At 35.7% G+C, this 20,772-nt stretch overlaps 1 protein-coding gene and 1 pseudogene across 1 annotated transcript; both read left to right on the top strand.

Annotated features, from left to right (window-relative positions):
- Positions 1-377: 377 nt before the first annotated feature.
- Positions 378-7,890, top strand: LOC107804163 (UDP-glycosyltransferase 82A1-like; annotated as a pseudogene).
- Positions 7,891-9,659: 1,769 nt separating this feature from the next.
- LOC107829701 (protein PAT1 homolog 2) lies at positions 9,660-18,722 on the top strand. The gene is made up of 5 exons (XM_075220028.1): positions 9,660-9,993; positions 10,581-10,747; positions 11,810-11,866; positions 15,285-15,360; positions 15,928-18,722. Exons 1-5 carry the CDS (start codon positions 9,933-9,935, stop codon positions 18,018-18,020), a joined length of 2,454 nt encoding a protein of 817 aa, XP_075076129.1. The 5' UTR covers positions 9,660-9,932; the 3' UTR covers positions 18,021-18,722.
- The last annotated feature ends 2,050 nt before the right edge of the window (positions 18,723-20,772 follow it).

Below are 20,772 nucleotides of genomic sequence, written 5' to 3'. Positions count from 1 at the left end.
TTGGCTGTTATAGTGAAGTGATGTTATAGAGGACATATATAATAACAAAATATAAAATTTAATTCCGAAAAAAACTTAGCTTTTATAATGAATGACCGTTCTATATAAATATTGTTATAGAAAGTTCTGATTGTAATTAGATTGCTACAACATATTACATTACCTTAATAGTGTAGAGCTATTTATATTGTTAATGTATATCATATATTGTAAACAAATACTCCAAGTCCATGATTGTGCCTTAACCAATGGCATACGCCACGTGAGCCAAACCTCCCCCTTCCCCCTCCCCAAATAATTAAGAGACCATCCCTTATATATACCACTTTCATATATAGTGAGTATACATTAAAGAGTTTTGAACAAAAAGCTTTGAAACGAAATTTAGTTATAACTCTGTCTCTTTTCGTCTTCACTTGTCTGCTTTCGTTCTACTCTTTTCCAACTCATTTCTCCGGTTCAACAATTTCAACACCGCACACCTTATCCAGGGCGGCAGATGGGTCATAGGAAGTGCACAAAAAAGACTAAAGTACTTCTAGTTCCATATCCAGCACAAGGTCATGTAACTCCAATGCTTAAACTAGCTTCATTGCTATATAGCAATGGCCTTGATCCAATAGTCATCACACCCGAATTCATCCACCGTAATATTTCAACACAAATCGATCCGAAAAGTGGAATTTCTTTCATGTCTATACCAGATGGACTAGAAGAAGGAACCCCTCGCGATTTTTTCGCGATAGAAAATGCAATGGAGAATTACATGCCATACCATTTTGAAAAACTTGTTAGACAATATGAGTTTGGTGGAAAAGAAGAGGATGGAATTGTGTGTGTGATTGTTGATTTGCTTGCTTCTTGGGCTGTTAAAGTTGCTAATAGGTGTGGCATTCAAGTTGCTGGATTTTGGCCAGTCTTTTTGGCTGCTTATAATTTGCTTGCTTCAATTCCAGACTTGCTCAAAGCTGGAATCATCTCAGAAACAGGTCAATTTAACTAACAAATGTATGAAATCCGTTCGGATTCACATTAACTAATTTATAAAATATACGAATAGCTTGAGTCGTGCTTGGTACTGTTCTAAAAACCTTTCTGAAAACTAGTCATGTTACTTGACTGGAAATTGTATAGAGAACTAATTAGGTGGAAAATCTGGAAGCATATATAAGACTGGCCTTTTCTCGTTTTGAATTACAATATCATTGAATATACGGTTATACTCATATTATATATATATATATATATATATATATATATATATATATATATATATATATATATATATATATATATATGTTATTAGTAATTTGTAACATAAATGACTAGTCAGAAAATTATCCCAAACCATTAGGCCCAATTTCCTACTTGCCCGACCCAAACCCCTTGGCCAATCCTGGCCGTTGATCATTTTTTATCAACGGTCCAGGACTCCCCTACCTTAATTAAACCAAAAGAACCCCCCTAACCCTAACCATTTCCCCCTTCCCTATCGTCACTCCTCTCTTCGTCTCTCAAACGCTCTCTAGCAGAAACCCTAATTTCCCCCTCCCCCCCCCCCCCCCCGCGTTTACAGTCAAGTTTAATTGCCTCAGCTTTGGTCCGACAATATAGAGTCACCTCGAGACTTTTGGCCTTCATGGTTTGTCTCTTTAACCTAAAAGGCGTCTCAACAATTGAATCATGAACTCACCATTATATGGCCCTTTAACCTTTTCTTTTCATTTCGACGTGGGATTTGTCTAAGGCAAGATTCATATCAAATCCCATTTTTAGTACAACCACCAACATCTGTGGGCTATTACACTAGTCCTCTCCGAAGGACTCAGTATTCTCCCTAAGGTTTGCCCCACTATTATACTAGGGGAAGTATAGGTTACGCCACTTGTCACGACCATGCCCAACTGCCAAAGTATTATCTGATTTGGCCCACCCTTTTGAGCCACCTCAAGACTTTGAGTGCCACAATTTCGCTCCTTCGACTTTTACCCGAAAGGCACCTCAATAGTTGAATTTGCTTAAGGCAAGTTTTGTCAGTGGTCCGTGCACAATAACAATCATTATTTCGCGTGTTTTTATTACTTTTTGTTCGTAAACAACAATATGTTATGAGAAAACAAGGTAAGGAATTAAAACATGTTCGACAATCATTTTTTTCTCTCTAATTTTATGCACAAAGGCATACTTACTTCCATAAAATAATACATTTATGATTGATAATTTGCAGGTTGTCCATTGCAAAATGGTCCTATATGCCTTTCAAATGATCATCCTACACTTAGCTCAGAAGATTTGCCATGGCTTATAGGAAATTCAACTGCAAGAATTTCAAGATTCAATTTTTGGACTAGGACAACGGAAAGAACAAGAACACTTAAGTGGCTCCTTGTAAACAGATCTCCAGGCGCATGTCACGAGGTGCGAAATACTACTATTTTGGGAACCCAATTTGATTATGAGTTCCAAGATTATCCCCAAATTCTCCCAATTGGAACTCATGTAACAATCAAGAATGCTAGCTTTTGGGAGGAAGATTCAAGTTGCTTGGATTGGCTAGATATGCAAACTACTAATTCAGTTATGTACATTTCTTTTGGGAGTTGGGTTAGTCCAATTGGAGAAGCAAAAGCGGTAAAAATGACGTGTAGTAGCCACTAATTAAGGGGGTCTTTAATTTTTATCCACTAATTATAATGCTCAGCAAAAATAGCCACTATTAATAGGAAAAAGCCAGTTTTACCCTTTCTTCAATGGTTATATTCCCAAAACCTTTTGCAAAAAGAAAGAAGCGATGGAGGTGAAGTATATATCAAGCGCAGTAATGGTAAATGTGAAAAGCCCTCCAAAATCGTCCAAATTTCATCAATAATATGCAAAGACAGAGAATTATCATAATGATGAAGTTGCAGCCAAATTAGCTCGTGGTCAAAGTTCAAAAGAATTTTCTGAATTTCGGTTTCCCTATTAATATATAGCGTAGTAGTTGAGCTTTTCTTTGACTTTGTTGCTTCAGTCACTGGGTATATAGTATAGGATGTCACTGGGTAAGTAAGCCTTACATTGTACTAACACTAACAAAAGTATTTATGAATGACATCATCCTCAATACTTATTTGCTAAATTCTGTATGTTCAAATTTTTGAGTAGATGTCTGAATTTTCAAAATTTCTTTCTTCTTACCTTGTTTTTATTTCTTTTGAGTTCAAAGATTAAAAGTTAAGGACATGAGTCCTTAAGTTTGACATGCAGATTCAAAATTTAAGGACATGCAGTCCTTAACTTATAGTTTCAAGTTCAAAATTCTTAACTTTGAATTACACGTTCAAAAGTTAAGGACCGGCAGTCCTTAACTTTGAGTTCAAAGTTCAAAACTTAAGGACTCTCTGTCCTCAACTTTACAAAAGTTAAGGATAGGAGTCCTTAAGTTTGACATGCAGGTTTAAAAGATAAGGACAGACAATCCTTAACTTATAGTTTCAAGTTCAAAACTTAAGGACATGCAGTCCTTAAATTATTGTTTCAAGTTCAAAACTTAAGGACTTTATGTCCTTAACTTTGAGTTTCAGGTTCAAAAGTTAAGGACATGCAATCCTTAACTTATAGTTTTAAGTACAAAACTTAAGGACAGGCAGTCCTTAAGTTATTGTTTCAAGTTCAAAACTTAAGGACTGTCTGTCCTTAACTTTGAGTTTCAAGTTCAAAAGTTAAGGACATGAGTCCTTAAGTTTGATATGCAGGTTAAAAAGTTATGGAAAGACAGTCCTTAAGTTTGAATAATACGTTCAAAAGTTAAGGACATGCAGTCCTTAACTTTGAGTTCAAAGTTCAAACGTTAAGAACACGAGTCCTTAAGTTTGAAATGCAGGTTCAAAAGTTAAAGAGAGGCAGTCCTTAAGTTTGAATTACACGTTCAAAAGTTGAGTCCTTAACTTTATGTTTAAAGTAACCTCATTTTCTTTGTTGCTCCAATGGGACTTGAAAAGCTTCTCGTTTACACAAAAATTATTACAAGAACCCAACTGTTTACATCACAGAGTGTGGTAAGCAAAAAATTTAATTTATTGAACTTATATATATATATATATATATATATATATATATATATATATATATATATATATATATATTAAATCATGACTTTAGTGTTTACTGAATATCTTCTCTGATTTTCATTCTAATTTGAAACTCGTTTGACATTGTCATCAGGAATGGGTGAGTATGATATTAATGAAGTTGCAAAAGGTGTCAATGATGCTCAGAGGGTTGGTTTCTACCAACGCCATATTAATGCTCTTTATAAAGACAGGTATAAGTTATAGCAGAAGGGTGTTTTCGTCCAGTCAGGTATAAGTTTATTAAACTAGTGGCTAAAAACTAAAGACATTTAAAACACTGGCTTTAAAATAAAGACAGATGCTGATAGTGGCTATTTGTGAACATCGCCCACAAAAGCGAATAGTTTGGCATTGGCACTTGTAGCCTTAAAAAAAACCTTTTATTTGGGTATTAGCCCCTTTATGGAGAGAGGGTTTAGAAAAGGGCTATTTGGAGAAAATTTCAAAACAAGGGAAAATTGTGTCATGGGCGCAACAAATTGATGTTTTACAACATGAAGCCGTGGGGTGTTATCTTACGCATTGTGGATGGAACTCTACAATAGAAGCAATACAATCTAAGAAACGCCTTTTGTGCTATCCAATTGCAGGTGACCAATTTGCTAATTGTGGTTATATTGTTAAAAACTGGCGAATCGGCGTCAGGATTAATGATTTTGGAGTGCAAGATTTGGAGGAAGGATTAAAAAGGGTCATGGAGGATGATGAAATGAGTGAAAGAATTGCTAGACTAAATGAGATGACAATGGGCAAGGTGGCTAGTTCTAAAGCTATGGCTAACTTGACAACATTCATTTCTGATGTTAGGTATGAACATATATGCTTCATAGTTGATAATTTAGGGGTGTACATGGACCAGGTTGGTTTGGTTTTGATCAAAACCAAACAAAATCAACTATATCGGTTTGGATTGGTTCGGTTTTGGCGGGGTTTTTCGGGTTTTTTGCTACTTAAATATTATTTCAATCTTACTTTGTTAAATTTTTTATAGTAAATATATGTTTGGTAAAAATTTTAAAAATTGACAAACATATTATCTATTATCGGAGAATTTACTTAGTAACACATGATAGTTATTTTTTTAGTCGTCTGGCAATAATTTTTCGATGTACACTTTCAAGGTTAACCGAATTTGGTAATTAAACATAAAAATCAATATGATACCTAAATAATAATAACCATTTCAAATTCGAAAAAGAAAATCAGAATTTAATAGATCTTCATATATGAATATGGAAGACCAAAGAGATTGATGCATTTCAATATAAGAAAGTGATCATACTACCCATTATTTAAGGTGAATAAATATGGAACACTTTATATTTTATTAAATATTATATTCCGCAAGAGAAACCCATCTATTTCTAGACATTTTTTAAAGAAAATTCTATATAAAATCTTAAAAGTACGTATAAAAATTATATATTTATATGTCGGTTTGGTTCGAGTTTTTTTTACTCAATACCAAACCAAACCTAGTCGGATTTTTTTAATCAATTTGATTTGACTTTTCGGTTTGGTGTGGTTTTCCAGTTCGGGTTGTACACCCCTAGTTGATATACATGTGCTTGAGTACTTGAATGTTAACTTGATAAACTTCCAACCACATGAAAACTCGTAAGTAATGAAGCTATTATAGATCGTGCTCAAAATATGAAAACTCATTAAGTACAATTGTAAATTAAATGATATTTTTGTGATAATGATATTAATTATTATTTGCTTGCTAAGTTGTTATTACCGTAATATTCAAGGGCGGCCAGAGGGTAAAGCCACTAAAGCAGTGGCTTTAGGCCCCGGAATTTTGGGAGGTCTAATTTTTGTTTTCCAATTCTTATTTGATGTCTGATATTTAATTTGGGACATTAATTAATTCAAATTTATGCAGTGTAGTTCCTTATAAGGAATTTTTTCGTTTCAAATACTGAAACCGAATACTTCCGATTAAAGAAGGAGATATGCTATCCATCCCACCATAACTCTTTTCGTGAGGCCCCAAATATTTTGAAGAAAAGATTAAGTATTTCAAAGTAGAAAAGTAAAATGTTTATATAAAAAGGATTACATTAATCATTAGAAAATATTATGTAATACATTTTTAAACTCTAATTTTTCCTTAGGTTTTCATCATTGCAACAAGTATATTGAAACATCAAAAAATTCTTTTAATACAAAGTTATCAACTTCTTGAATCATGTTCTATTACTTAAGATCATACTGCACATGAGATACTAAATGGTTTATGTGAAATTTTTTATGTAATTTTATTCTCAAAAGACTAGAAAAATCTACTTCAACTAAAAATATATATAATTTTTTAAAAGGGCATCACATTAAAGTTTGGCTTTAGGCCACCAAACTTATTGAGCTGCCCCTGGTAATATTTTGTATTATCAAAACGATATTTATCATTAAGGTAGTGATGAATCCATCTTCTTGAAATCCTAAATCCGCCATTGCTTCAACATCATTCATGCTTGTCGAAACTTGATGAAAATATTCAGCTTGCTGGCTTAGTTTTTGAATAACCTTGTAAAGAACAAATGTACTTCTGTCACGAATTGAAAATAATACAAACTAAATATTAATTTGTAGACAGAAAGTAACAAAGTTTTAAAACCATTACATATCAATATTTAGAGTCACTTGCAAGCTGAATTGTGAAAATAGACTGACACCAGTTATATAAAATATTAAAATTATGTGTACACCAATGTTTACATTGCGTTGTTCCATTGAGCTTTGAGCTCAAACAAAACAACAAAACTTAACTAAGTCTGGTCAACAACAACAATAATAAATCTAGTGTAATTTTATATGTGGAGTCTGGAAAGGTAACGTGTACGCAAATATTATCACTACCTTATAAAGATAGAGATGTTATTTTCGATAGATCCTTGACTCAAGAAACGATGAAAATAAAATAAGAAACAGTAACAACAATAAAGTAATAAAGTGAACAAAGTCAGTCAACTAGCTAAAATAAATATAGTATATTAATGTATTTAATGTATTCCCTCAAACGCATAATTTAATTTGTCCATTAATAAGAAACACAGCAAAGGTTCCTGTGATTTTTGATAATATATAATAATCCTAACTATTTGCTCTCAACATTAATGCATCATGTGCTTCCCATCTGCCACCGAATATTGCTCTGTGATTTTGTCCGTGATGTGCGGAGCAAAGGAATTACGTGTAGTGCTAACCTATGATGACCGGTTTGAGGTTTGAAATTTAATATTTGTACATATATATTTTTTTTAATGTATATTAATATAGAGTTGTAGTTAAAACTATTAGGTTCGATCAAATTCGTAGTTCATGTTATACATCCGTACCTGTCGGGAACCAAATTATAGTAATTACATAATCCTATGCCTATAAAGTATAGACTAACCTTGAGTATATTTTTTTAATTATCGACACCGCTTGCGAAAAACTCCGCATATGCTCGTGCCTACAAGAAACATACAACGTACATAAACAGTGACAAAGTTATCCTTTTTAATTAATACTATTACACTATGTTGAGAGGTAAAACTAAATATTCATGTACATATACTATACGATGAACCTTCTTGACTTTTTCGTATATTTATCTTTTACGTTGACTCTTCTTAAAAAATATTCTGACTCGCAACTATATACGAATCGTCTTTTTTAATTTGACATGATTAGTTAGAGTAGTCTTCAAGTGAAAGATTGTAAAAATCTTGAATTGAATGTAGCCAAAAAAGAATTTAAAAAGCAGGAAGTGGTTTTTGATCCATAAGCAATGATCAGTTGTACTTTCTTTTTTGGTTCAAGTTGTACTTTCATTATTGTGGACCGACTTTCACAAATCACCTTTCGCCATCAACAATTGTTATGAGCCAATACTTTAGCTAATAATTTGAAAATTTAAAAGCAACTTGAACTTAAGCTTTAAAGTTGTGAAACACAATACACGTTTTTGTTATTTTAATAAATCAGAATGTTTCAGTAATAAATCATCTTTGATTTAGTATAGTCTCAGCTGAAATAATTAAAGATAATAAGAACGGGTTAATCAAACAAAAAGGAAAAGGCCCTACTTAGTTGACTGACAATGACAAAGGCTTGCGAAGCTGAGTATCCATAAATCTGAGGAGCATACCGCAACAAAAGGATGGTCTCCTATGCATTTCATTTTTCCTTAAGGGGAAAAAATATACCCCCATCGTAATGAACCTCTTCTTGTGATCGGGATGAGCTAGATGCTGATCGTTTTTTGTTTATATTATTCCGTTCATATTTAAATTAAATTAAAAGATTTGCTACTTCAGACAATTAAGCTTGTCTTGTAAGTGATATAATCTGTCTAACTTGAACTTGTTATTTGTTAATGTACAAATGCAAGATAACACATATTTCATGAATTAATCTAAATGCCTATCTCAAAAAAAAGAAAAAACACCAAGAGATCGTTTGGTTGGAAAGAAGTTATCCCAGGATTAATTGTCCCGAGATTAGTTATTCTATTTTTCCATAGGATAAAAAAATACTACAATCCGGAAATAACTAGTCCCAGGATTAATTATACCGCAGTTTTTTACCAACTAAACATGAAATATTTTCTTAAATTTAGTTTCGGGATTAGTTATTCCTTATCCTTAGTACCAAACGAGCTCTAACATATAGTATGACTTAATTATCAATAAAATAAGTGTTAACTTTGAAGATCATGCTCTAAATAATTCTAAAAAAAAAACATTAAGTGATTGCTTTCCTTTCCTTTTTTTTTGGTTGAGAAAAGCGGGATAATGTATTATCAAAAAAATAAAATAAAGAGTAGTCATTACAAAAGAACTTGCTGCATGACGATTGAAGGTAGATCCAAACAAAATAAATTTTGATAGGTAAGAATTATTCATCTGGTGATTAGCATAAGTAGGATATTTCGGTTCGGTATTACTATTGATTTTTTGGCCACATTTATCTTATGGGTAGGACTTCACGTTTAACAACTATTGCCGTCACTTGCTCCATGGACAATACTTTTAACTTTTGACCTTAAAGATTTGCCCACGATATAAACTATAATCAATAATTTATTTTTAAGATCAATGGGTATAATTTTTCGATTTACATATATGTAGAAGATAACAAGATGCACCGGAAACTAATGAAATAATAGAATGAAGTAGCTCAAATATCAATGTTATAATAGAAAAAATAAACTTTTTAGTGTGGTCGAGTTGGTTGAGTAGATGACTTCCCAAATGGAAGGTATAGGTGCCTATCGCATGGAATTTACCTAATGCGATTTATCCTCTTATATAATTTGTAAGCTATTAGATGAAAAACATATTTTAGCGTACGTGAAGGGTAGCAACTGCGAATTCTAGTGGCGGATCAAGAGGCAATAATGCGGGTACCAGAATCCATTAACTTTTGTTCAAATCTTGTATATGCATAAAAAATTTATTAATATTTATAAAAGAAAAAAGTGTATTCGGTAATTAAAAATAACATAATTTTAGCTTATCCCATAAGTCCTCCCTCGGTCTTCTCTCTGTCTCTCTCTCTCACTTTCGGCGAAACAAAAGAAGAAGTCTCCCGTCTCTTTCTTCACCTTACACGCACACACAGACACACACTAAACCAAACACGTAATATTCATACTCACGCTATGTGTCTCTCTTCTTCTCCTCATCTTCTGCTCTCTCAATCTTCTCCATTTCTTCAAAAGCCCTAAAAAAACCTCATTTTTTTTTATAACAAGCAGGGCTTTTTAATTCAGTCGAATTACATGTTTAGTTTTGTTAGGGTTTCCATTTCTTAATTTCGTAAATTATGGAGAGATCTGATGGCAAAGATTCCATGGACTTGTCCCACTCCTCTAGCTCCATCTCCGGTCAGCTCACTGCACGGCTTGTTTTTTTGTTTATAAATTGTGTGATTTTCATTGAAATTACTGTTTGATTTTATTTGGGTTTCCATGTTTTACTTTTGTACTCCTTCTGTCCCATTTTTTGTGATGGTGTTTGACTGAGCATGTAATAGATGTGTTCGCGTGAACCCAGTAGCTTGCTTTTGCCCACACCCTGTGTATGTATTAAAAAATCTACTAAAAATTTATAAATATTTGATTGTGAATCTAGTTATATTGTAGTATTAAATTGAAGTCACTTTAGGAATTCATAAGCTTCAAATTATGGATCCGTCTTTGCACGGAGTTTAAGAAAGAAAGAAAATGTTGTTGAAACTTATGGTCTAAACCAAGTCACAGATATTTGTGTGGCTATGAACTAATCTCATTAAGGGTAAAATGAATGTTTAAAGTTAAATTATTTCTTAATATAGAAATGTATCATTCTTTATGTGATATACTACTAAAGAGGAGAGTGGGAGTGATTAGTTTGGTAGAAGAAAGAACTTGTTTATTTTTTAATGTGAAAAGGGTGTATAAATACTGACGTTTCTTGTTGTGTTTTGATGCAGATAGTGCGCATTTTGATGCATCACAGTATGCATTTTTTGGACGAGATATAGGAGAGGAAGTCGAATTGGGGGGCCTAGACGAAGAAGGAAACAGTTGTGTTCCCTCGGTGGATGGTGGATTTGGTGACGAGGATGTACAGGAGTACCATTTGTTTGAAAAAGATGAGGTACATTCTTTTATTTTTACTTTTAAGCTTTACATTCTTTGTTTGAAAAAGATGAGGACGTACATGATTTGTTTGTTGAACTGTGTCATACTTGTTTTTATGTATTAATTGTTTCTTGCTTGGGGGACATTTGTTCTGTATCTTTATCTAGAATGAAGAGAAAAAGAGGAAATAAATGAACTGGGCATCTGCTCCTTCTATTAAGGAAATACTAAAGATACTCTTTTTTTCTTCTTTAGTGTTATTAACTATAGGTTCTCATGCTTGTTAGATCATGAAACTGCGTCATATCATATATAGTAGTGACACATTCATATTGTTTGCTTTTGCTTGTCCTAGATATGTAGATTATGGAATATGCCAAAAAGGCAACTTTTCTTTGCTTTCTCACCTAAGGGTCCTAAGACCCTCCCCTAGTACTCTACAATCACGAGTGTACTGCAGTCCGTCCTTTCACCATTGATCTAAGAGGTCAATGGGAGGGTTAGGTTGGTGGTTTGCAGGTGTTTGTCCAAGCTTCCGAGCTGCAATTAAGGCTGCCCGTTTAGGGAAGTGGTAGCTAGGAAGTGGCAAAGGGTGGTAGAAGGCATGTGGGTCTTTTAGCTTCACTCTGATTAGGTTTGTGGACGCTACCCTTACGGAACTAAATTTTCTTTCTACTAAAAATATAGGCTAAATATGCTGAGTGTGATAGTAGATGTTTTAAGATTGGTGTTTAGATCTAACTTGAAGAAAATAACTGCATGTTTCCCTTTTATTGATTTGGTTTGTGAATTTTATCAGTAAGCTTAGCTGGAGAGTCTGGTGATGTCATTGTCAATTAACTGTTAGAATATCTGTTTTCCCACTTTTTGTTCTTCTGGCTCAGGAATTTGCTATTTTCTCTCATTTTCTTTGCATTCAGTTTATGTGTGATCTCTAGATAATGTTGGTACCATCCCTTGTGAATTTGTGTCCTTGGTGGTGTGTGTATACTGTATTTATCTATTACTTTGATGAGTTGCTGATATACTGTAGTGTAGTCTGCTTTATTAAACTAATAATTTACTGCTTTATCTCCAGGGATCAGCTTTGGGGTCTTTATCCGACATAGATGATCTGGCAACTACATTTTCAAAGGTCAGCCCATGATGTACCTTTTTAATTGGTGGTTTTCATTATAATACCTGGTCATGCTATTTTAACTTTATCTTTTCTTGATTCCGGATAGAAATGCGAGTTACTTATGTCTAATGTAATTGGTTAATATTCAAAGGAGATAACCACGTGCATCAAAATTAAAGACATATTAGTCTAGTGGGAAACATCTATAAGATAATCCCCGGGGTACTCTCTGATGGACTAAACAATGTGCTGGATGAGACAGCGTCTACCTCGTAGAATGCTTTTGTGGAAGGAAGACAGATCTTAGACACTACGTAGGTGGCAAATGAAGTAGTAGATACATAAGGAAGGTGGAAGAACTTGGTATATTTTGCTAGCTGGACCTCAAGAAAGCGTATCACGTACGATTATATCAATTGGGATTTCTTGATTTCTTTATATTGAGAATGAGATTCGGTGATAGGTGGAGGAAGTGGATTAGATTTGGTAGCTCGATAGACCTAAGATAAGGAGATGTATTATTGCCCATACTATTTATAATGGTTATGAAACCGTTGAGTAAAATGATGGATAGAGTTGTGCTAAGTGGATAATTGAGGGGTTTCTCAACTGCGGGGGTCAAGGCATTGTCAGAGTTACACACTGCTTATTTGCAGACGAGGCTAATATTTTGCGATGCCAACAAGAACCATCAGAAGCCTTGAGAAATCATCATCTAGTTGGTGAAGTGGATAATTCTGATAGTCTATAACACGTAATCAACTATAGGATTGGAGCCCTCCTAACCACTTATCTTGGTCTGTCTTTTAGTTCATTAAACAAAGACACAACAATGTGGAATCCGGTAGTAAAAAGGTAGAGAAAAGACTTGCAGGATGGAGAAAAGATATTCTCAAAAGGGACAGGAAGTATTAACTAAAATCACTATATCGAAGTTTCCCACTTATTTCGTGTCCCCACTAGTACTTGCTAGCGTGACAGAGAAACTGAAAAACTACAGAGGAACATCCAGCGGGACTCCGTCTATAGGGCAAGAAAATTTCACTTAGTTGAGAAGTTGGTATGACCTCCAAAAGGTGGGGGAGCGCTAGGGGTAAATAGTGTTATCAAAGGCGAAAAGCGCAAAATAACTCTAAGGTCTGGTGGGGCTTTTGCGCAAAGCGCAAATGAAGCGTGAGGCTTAATGAAGAAATGCGCAAATGGAGAATAACTACAAAATATATGTGTAGTCCAAGACTAACATCTATAAGCATGAATACCAAATATATGGACAAAGAAATTGAAGAAAATTTACGATAAAATAAAATATCAATTGTTTATTGTCGCCTCTTTAGGATTATGCTCATTGGTAAGCAAAAGTATGTCTTAGAGTCTTGATGAGAATATCGAAGCGCTCCCTAAGCGAGGTGAAGAGCTCAACATGTTTTGAGCCTCGTTTCAGGGCTTAAGGCGCTCCTTTGATAACACTGGGGGTAAAAACTCTCCCGTCGTTAACAAGGCCGTGTTAGGGAAGTGGTTGTGGAGATTTGGAACAGAGGAGATGTGATAGCGAAAAAATATGGCACCATGGAAGGGGGTGGATGACCAAAAACACCAATGTTCCTTTTTGGTACAGCCACTGGAGAGATACTTTTTGATAAGGAGCCTCTGGAGAGATATTTTTTGATAAGGAGGCTCTGGTGAGATATTATAAAAAGATGGAGAAGAGTGTGGTGGTTGTATCTCATTCAGGTTATGGAACGCACAAGGTTAGTTTTTGGGGGGACAACATGTTGAGGATTACTTTCACAAATATCTAAGTATTTCTTGAAAAAGAGATAATTGTTCAACAAGTTGGGAGATTTACATGAGTGGAAGTGTAATTTGGGATCTCAAACTTACGAAAGAATTTTCAGGATACGGATTTTGCTGGAAATGCTCTTTATACAAACATTACTGGTAGAGAGTCATAATTCTTAAAGATGGGTGCTAGGAAGTAGTGGACGTCTAGAGTTACTACTGTGAGTTGCTAGTTAGAGAGAAGTCAGGTTTTCTTATCCACTGGGTTTGGATTCTATGGTGCCAAAAAAGGTACTCCCTCCGGTCCACAATAAGTGACCAATTTGCTTTGGGCACACCCATTAAGAAAATACTAAATTCTAGATAAAAATAGTTAGTGTGACTAAACTACCATTAATTAAATGTTGCAGCATAATTAATGTGAGGAGTAAAAGACTTTTTAGGGATACGTACATAAGGGTAATTTTGGAAAAACAAATTGAATTTTTCTTGATTATATAAATGGACACTTATTTTGGACTAAAATAAAAAAGCAAATTGGCCACTTATTGTGGAACAGAGGGAGTATGTTTTTTCATTTGGCTGCCTGCTAGTGGCGCGGTTCTAATAGCCAAAAATTTGAGGAAGAGGAGGATCACATATGCTAGTTAGTGCTTCATTCATGTGTAGACACTCAGAAGAGGACATGGATCATCTCGTACTAAATTGGTCGGTAGCATCATGTCTGTGGTGGGAGCTTTAGATGGTTCAGACTCAATGGATCATGCGGGGTATTGTGAAGGATGCATAATCTAGTTCGGCCTTTAAAGGAAAGAAGAGAAGACACCAGGTGTGGGATGTTGCTCATTAGCACTTATGTGGATAGTATGGAGGAAAATAAATAGGAGAGCTTTTGAAGGACAAAGAGCTTAATTTTGTACATCTGGAGAACAATAACCCCTGTTTTTAATGTCTTTTTGGTGCATCCATGTGGTTCCTACTTGTAAACTATGTTGCTCGGACTTTCCCGCAAAATGTGGCCGGATGCGTGTCGGATCCTCCAAAAGTAGTATATTTTTGGAGGATTCGACATGGGTGCAACAACATTTTAGAGAGTCCGCACAGCATAGCTTGTGAAGAAGATAGGTGTCATGCATGGTGGTTCTCTACTTTTTGGTGTACCCCTTGTATATGGGAGCTTTGCCATTATCAACAAAATTATATTTTACTTGATCATCATTTAGAAAAAAACTGTGGCTTGTGAATTTTTTAGCAGCATCTGCTCTGTAGAGCAGTGAAGATCTTCTGCCTGATGAATCTGATTAGTTTCGTGACTTTATAGGGGCTAATGAATTGATGTAATGTTGCAACCAGTTAATAGGAGTTGAAGGAAACAGTGCCTTTCATACATTAATAGGAGTTGCAGCTAATAATTTTCTTTTCCTTGTCTACTTAGTTTTCATGTCCCTGATTGGCATTAGTGTGATATGCTATTCCTGAAATAATACTTAATTTTTTGATGTGTACTACCTTAAAATTTTGCTTCACATAGTTTTTGGGATTTACCTTCCGATCTTTCTTGCACATTGCACAGTTGAGTATGTTATAATGATCTTGATGGTGTGTCCTTACATAATCTTTCTTGAGGCTTACATGATTGTCTTTCTTTCTCCAGTTGAACAGAAACGTCACAGGACCTAGGCATCCTGGAGTTATTGGAGATCGTGGATCAGGATCTTTTTCTAGGGAAAGTAAGTGCACATGTTGATTCATCTTGTGTCAGCATCTGATGTTGCTGTTTTATTTTAAAGAAATCTCTTCGACTATTGGCTGAGTGATATTCACTACGATTTTCCTTGTTAATATATCTGTTGTACTCTGTAAAAGAAATTTTATTCCCCTAATCGCTCTATCTGCCCCTGCAAATTTGGGCATAGTCCAAGTTCTGTAAATTCTGAGATATCATACATAGGCGCTTGACTCATACCTTTGGAAACTAAAATTGGTTGCGCTGCTCAGGGCTGAGAGTTCGCCCTTTCTTTTCAGTTTTGGTCTTTTTGGTGCTAACTGTAAATCTGAAGGCCTTTAAATCCTTCACTATTTCCCTACCATCTTTCTTCTTCTTTTTGGGGTCAGGCATGCATCTTTTCAGTTTTGCATGTTCAACTATTACAGGAAATCTGTAGGAGACTCTTGTATCTAAGGAAAATTTGATTTGCCATTGTAATATATGCCATATTAGATCTATAATTCATTATTGTCATTCTTATGATGACCTTGCCATGTTGGTCTCTTTGATTGACAGAAGTTGTTTGCAGGTTCGTCGGCAGCTGAATGGGCAAAGGAAACTGATTTTACTGATTGGTTTGATCAGCATTTGTCTGACACTGAATGTTACCAGGATAGCAAAAGATGGTCTTCACAGACACATTTCTCTCCTGTGCATCATGCAGAGTCAAAACCGTTGTATAGAACATCCTCCTACCCTGAGCAACCCCAACAACTTCAACGCTTCTCAAGCGAACCCATTTTAGTGCCAAAGGCATCTTACACTTCTCTCCCTCCTCCTGGTGGCAGATCTCAGCAAGCCTCACCACACAACCTATTGCATCATCAAAGTATGCCATCTCTTGCTGCTGGACCTCAGTCTCCCTATTCAACTGCCAATCTCCCCACTTTGTCAAATCCTAATATCCATTTAGCAGGCTTGTCTCATGGGCTCCACTACGGTGGAAACATGCCACAGTGGACCCCTACGGGTCATTCTCTCAATACCCGGCTGCAAAACCACTGGATTAGTCATGCCGGTCTCATCCATGGGGATCATTCTAGCCTCTTAAATAGTATATCTCCACATCAAATTCCTCAGAATGGGTTATTGTCCCCTCAGTTAATGTCCCCCCGGCAGCTACAGCAGCAGAGATTGCATCCTTCAGTTCAACCATCTTTAGCTCATTTTTCTGCACTGCGTTCCCAATTTAATTCCTTTCCTTCACCTTCCCATCCGGGTAAGTATGGATCGGCTGATTCGAGAGATTCAAGATCTAAGTCATCAAATAAAGGTAGACAGAATGTGCGCTTTTCTCAACAAGCCTCTGAAGCTGGTAGCCAAAAAAGTGAGAGTAATGTTTCCAAGTTCAGATCTAAGTACATGACTGGTGATGAAATAGAGAGCATCCTGAAAATGCAGCATCCCGCAACACATGGCAATGATCCGTATGTGGACGATTATTATCACCAAGCTCGGCTTGCAAAGAAAGCAGCTGAGTCGAGGTCAAAATATCGTTTTTGTCCAAACAAGGAGCAACCTTCACGGTCACGTAATAGCACAGAGTCACAGCCTCATCTCCATGTTGATGCTAAGGGGCAGATTTCATTTTCCTCCATTCGCAGGCCTCGTCCTCTTCTTGAATATGATCCACCCGGATTTGTATGTAATGGCAGTGGTGAACATGACATGTCTGAGAAACCTTTAGAGCAGGAACCAATGCTTGCAGCTAGAATTACAATAGAGGATGGTTTCTATCTTCTCCTTGAGGTTGATGACATCGACAGGCTACTTCAGTTTAGTCAGCCGCAAGATGGAGGTGCTCAGCTGAGGCGGAAGCGGCAGATCCTGTTGGAAGGCATGGCTGCCTCACTTCAGCTTGTTGACCCGCTTGGAAAAAGTGGGAGTTCAGTTGGGCTTACCCCTAAAGATGACATTGTGTTCTTATGGCTGGTGTCTCTTCCAAAAGGCCGGAAACTCATTTCAAGGTATCTTCAGCTTCTGGCACCCGGTGGCGAGCTTGCAAGAATAGTTTGCATGGCAATTTTTCGGCATTTAAGGTTTTTGTTTGGCAGTCATCCACCTAATCCAGGAGCCACTGAGACGATCACTAATTTTGCAAAAACAGTCTCTGTATGTACCCGTGGCATGGACCTTAATTTGCTTAGTGCTTGTCTAGCTGCTGTTGTTTGTTCCTCAGAGCAGCCGCCTCTTCGTCCTCTTGGAAGCCCTGCTGGAGATGGAGCCTCTATTATTCTTAAATCTGTTCTTGAAAAGGCAACTCATCTCTTGACTGATCCTCAGGCTGTTAGCAGCTTCAGCATGCCTAATCCTGCTCTTTGGCAGGCATCATTTGATGCCTTTTTTGGCTTACTTACTAAGTATTGCTTGAGTAAGTACGACTCAATAATGCAATCGATACTTCCACAGACTCAGTCAAACACAGAGACGTTTGATGCAGAAGCTGCAAGAGCTGTAAGCAGAGAGATGCCGGTCGAACTTTTACGTGCTAGTCTCCCGCACACAAATGAGCAGCAGAGGAAGCTGTTGTTGAATTTTGCTCAGAGGTCCATGCCTGTGACTGGATCCAATGCTCACGGTGGAAGCACTGGACAAATAAGTCCTGAATCTGTAAGCTGTTAGTGGAGATGCTAAGATGTCATACTTGCAAATAGTTCTCAAGATCATCATCTGGCTGCCCTTTTCAGAACATAATCTTCTGCTATGCCTCCATGGCAGAAAAACTGTCGAAGGCTAGAATCAAGGGGATGCATATATGTTGGGCGCCGTTTTAATGCCTAAAGCTCCTCTTCCTCCTCCAACTTATGTGTCTTTTTCTATTTTTTTCCAACTTTTTCCTTTCTGCCCACCTTATCTTTCCATGTTTCTTTTCCCTCTTTTCAACTTTTCTTCATCCTTTTTTTGAAGGAAAGGTTTGGTTCTTTCTCTTTTGTGACAAGTCTCATTTTTCGTAGCTGTGTATAATGTCAGAAAGTGACGGGATTATTGGTCCCTTTTAGTGTTTTTCATCCAAAGAGCTTGTTTTTCTAATGCTCTTTCTGTAAACTTGGATAAAAGCTGGAAAGGTAGGATGTAAGGATGATTTATGGGGAGTTTTAGGAGCTCTTCCACTTGGCCATCTTCTCTTTTTTTTCAGGAAGAAGAGGCGTTGACGTTGCTGGCTCATAGGACATGATGGCTCAACTCTGCAGTTTCAGTAGGAGATATTTGTTATAGACTTGAAATTTTTATGGATGAAAACTGTAATAATTACATGCTCTTTTTCATTGACTATTATTCTACTGAATAATGTTTCCCCGTATTGTTTACAAAGTTGATTTGATATTTTGCTGACCCCTGTCGATGGTTCAGATACGCCAATGGCATTATAGCTTTTTACCAGTGTTGGCACACTGAATGTACTGTAGATGCTATATCGTCTTCAATTTGTCGCAGTATGAAAAGGGCTGTAGATTATTTGTTATAATCGCCTTTCACTGTAAGCGACTGAATTTCAATACCAGTGGCAAGGCTGGGATATAGCAGCATGTTTCCTTGATGGAAGTGCTGAATTTTGTTCAGGCAGTCAAAGTAGTTTACGTTACAGCATAGTTTATGTAGATTGATAAAAGCACTATGCTAAGCTCTTAATGCTTGCTTTACAGCACTTAATTTCTACTCTTGTAAAAAGTCGGTGGAACCGGGGGCGGGGGGTTGCTTTGAATATCAACAACACTGTACGGGTGAGCAAAGTTGTGTCGATAGGGTTATTGTCGAAGTCAGCTAGTAGCAATGTTGTTTCTTGCTACTCTTTCGTTTTTCATAGTGCTGGATCTATGTACTGTCTATCGCTTTTGCTTTGCATCTACTTTTTCACTTTCATGATGTTTTTTTTCCTATGGTTTCTATTGGTGATACTGATATTGTCTATTTTCGTCTTCTAAAGTTGAGGTTCTTTCGGAAACAATTTCTCTACTCTCTTGGGGTAGGGGTAAGGTTTGCGTACACACTACCCTCCCCAGATCCCATTAGTACTGGGTCGTTATTGTTGTTGTTGTTGAGTTACTGAATTAGCTTGCAAGTTCCCTTGTCTCTTAATTGAGGAGCTTTATTCTGAATTCTTTTTTTTTTTTTTTTTAGCTAAAGTATTGTCTGCATCAGTTACTACGACTCCTCACATACTTAATCTTAGCCAGTACCTATACTCTCATTTCAAATTAGTTGGGATCTGCTATGTGAATTCTCGTCTTGTAATTCGCTCAATTTGAACTTACTTCATTCCATATTGATTTGAGCATTAGACGATTTCAAGCCTAACACTGTTTTCTGAATGGGAAAGTTAACCGATAATGGAAGAAATAGGTGCGGTGCGCACAAATTGACCCGAAATATTAATAATAAATAAATGAATAAATATAGAAGTGAACAATAAATAAAAAACATCCCCAATAAGTTCAGTAGCCAAGATTTTTACAATAAATTCCATTGTCTTTCTGATAACTGTAACAAAGATAAAAAGTTAGTTACACAAGTCCAAAAGGTAGGTAACATGACATTTCCCCAGAAGACCAGGACTTCATTTTGGCAGTTTAATTAGGTTCTAAAATAATTATTATCCCCTCATTTTGAAGCTTAGATCTGCTTTTTCACTATATACTCTTATTTCTGAATCTTTCTCTTTTATTTAACGAATTTTTTTTACTCTTACTTTATCTTTTCTTGCTCTCTTTATACTTATAATTTTATTAAATCACCCCTCTTCGTTTTTCTTTTCATGTTTATCCTTTTTCTCCATTTCTTTGCATTTCAGTTTGCTTTACAGATCAAAGACTCTTCCTTTCATCTTCTACTTAGGTAAAAAAAAAAGGTTCTTTCTTCTCTTTATTATTGATCATTTAGCATTCTTTCATTTTTTGTATTGTTTTGGTTGATTATGTAATAGTTTTCGTTGATTGTCAACTTCTCTTTTTGTATGGCATTTGTACAAAGGTCATACTTTGTTTTGGTGTTATTTCTGGGGATATAATTTTAAATTTTAACCTATCACAGTCAAATCTCTCTATAACAATCTCGTTTGTTCCGATATTTTTCTTGTTGCTATATTGAAGTGCTGTTATAGCAGGACATATATCATAAAATAACATAAAAGTCGGCTCCAAATTATTATTTTTTTTACTTTTATAGTGAATGACTGTTAGTCTGTTATATAGAGATGCTCTTATAGAAAGGTCTGACTGTAACAATCAACTAATCTCGATCTCAACCTAGTTGGTTTGATTTGTCACACTATTTTGTTATATATTCATTCTCATATGCGAATTCATAATTTTAAATCAACGAGTTAGTAATTCGCGAGAGGGAGTTCGAGTTTAGTATGAATATATAGTTTTTGTAA

Source organism: Nicotiana tabacum, chromosome 8, assembly GCF_000715075.1.
Source record: "Nicotiana tabacum cultivar K326 chromosome 8, ASM71507v2, whole genome shotgun sequence".
Lineage (NCBI taxonomy): Eukaryota > Viridiplantae > Streptophyta > Magnoliopsida > Solanales > Solanaceae > Nicotiana > Nicotiana tabacum.
The sequence above is the reverse complement of the archived record's forward strand: the minus strand, read 5'-3'. Positions and strand labels throughout refer to the sequence as shown.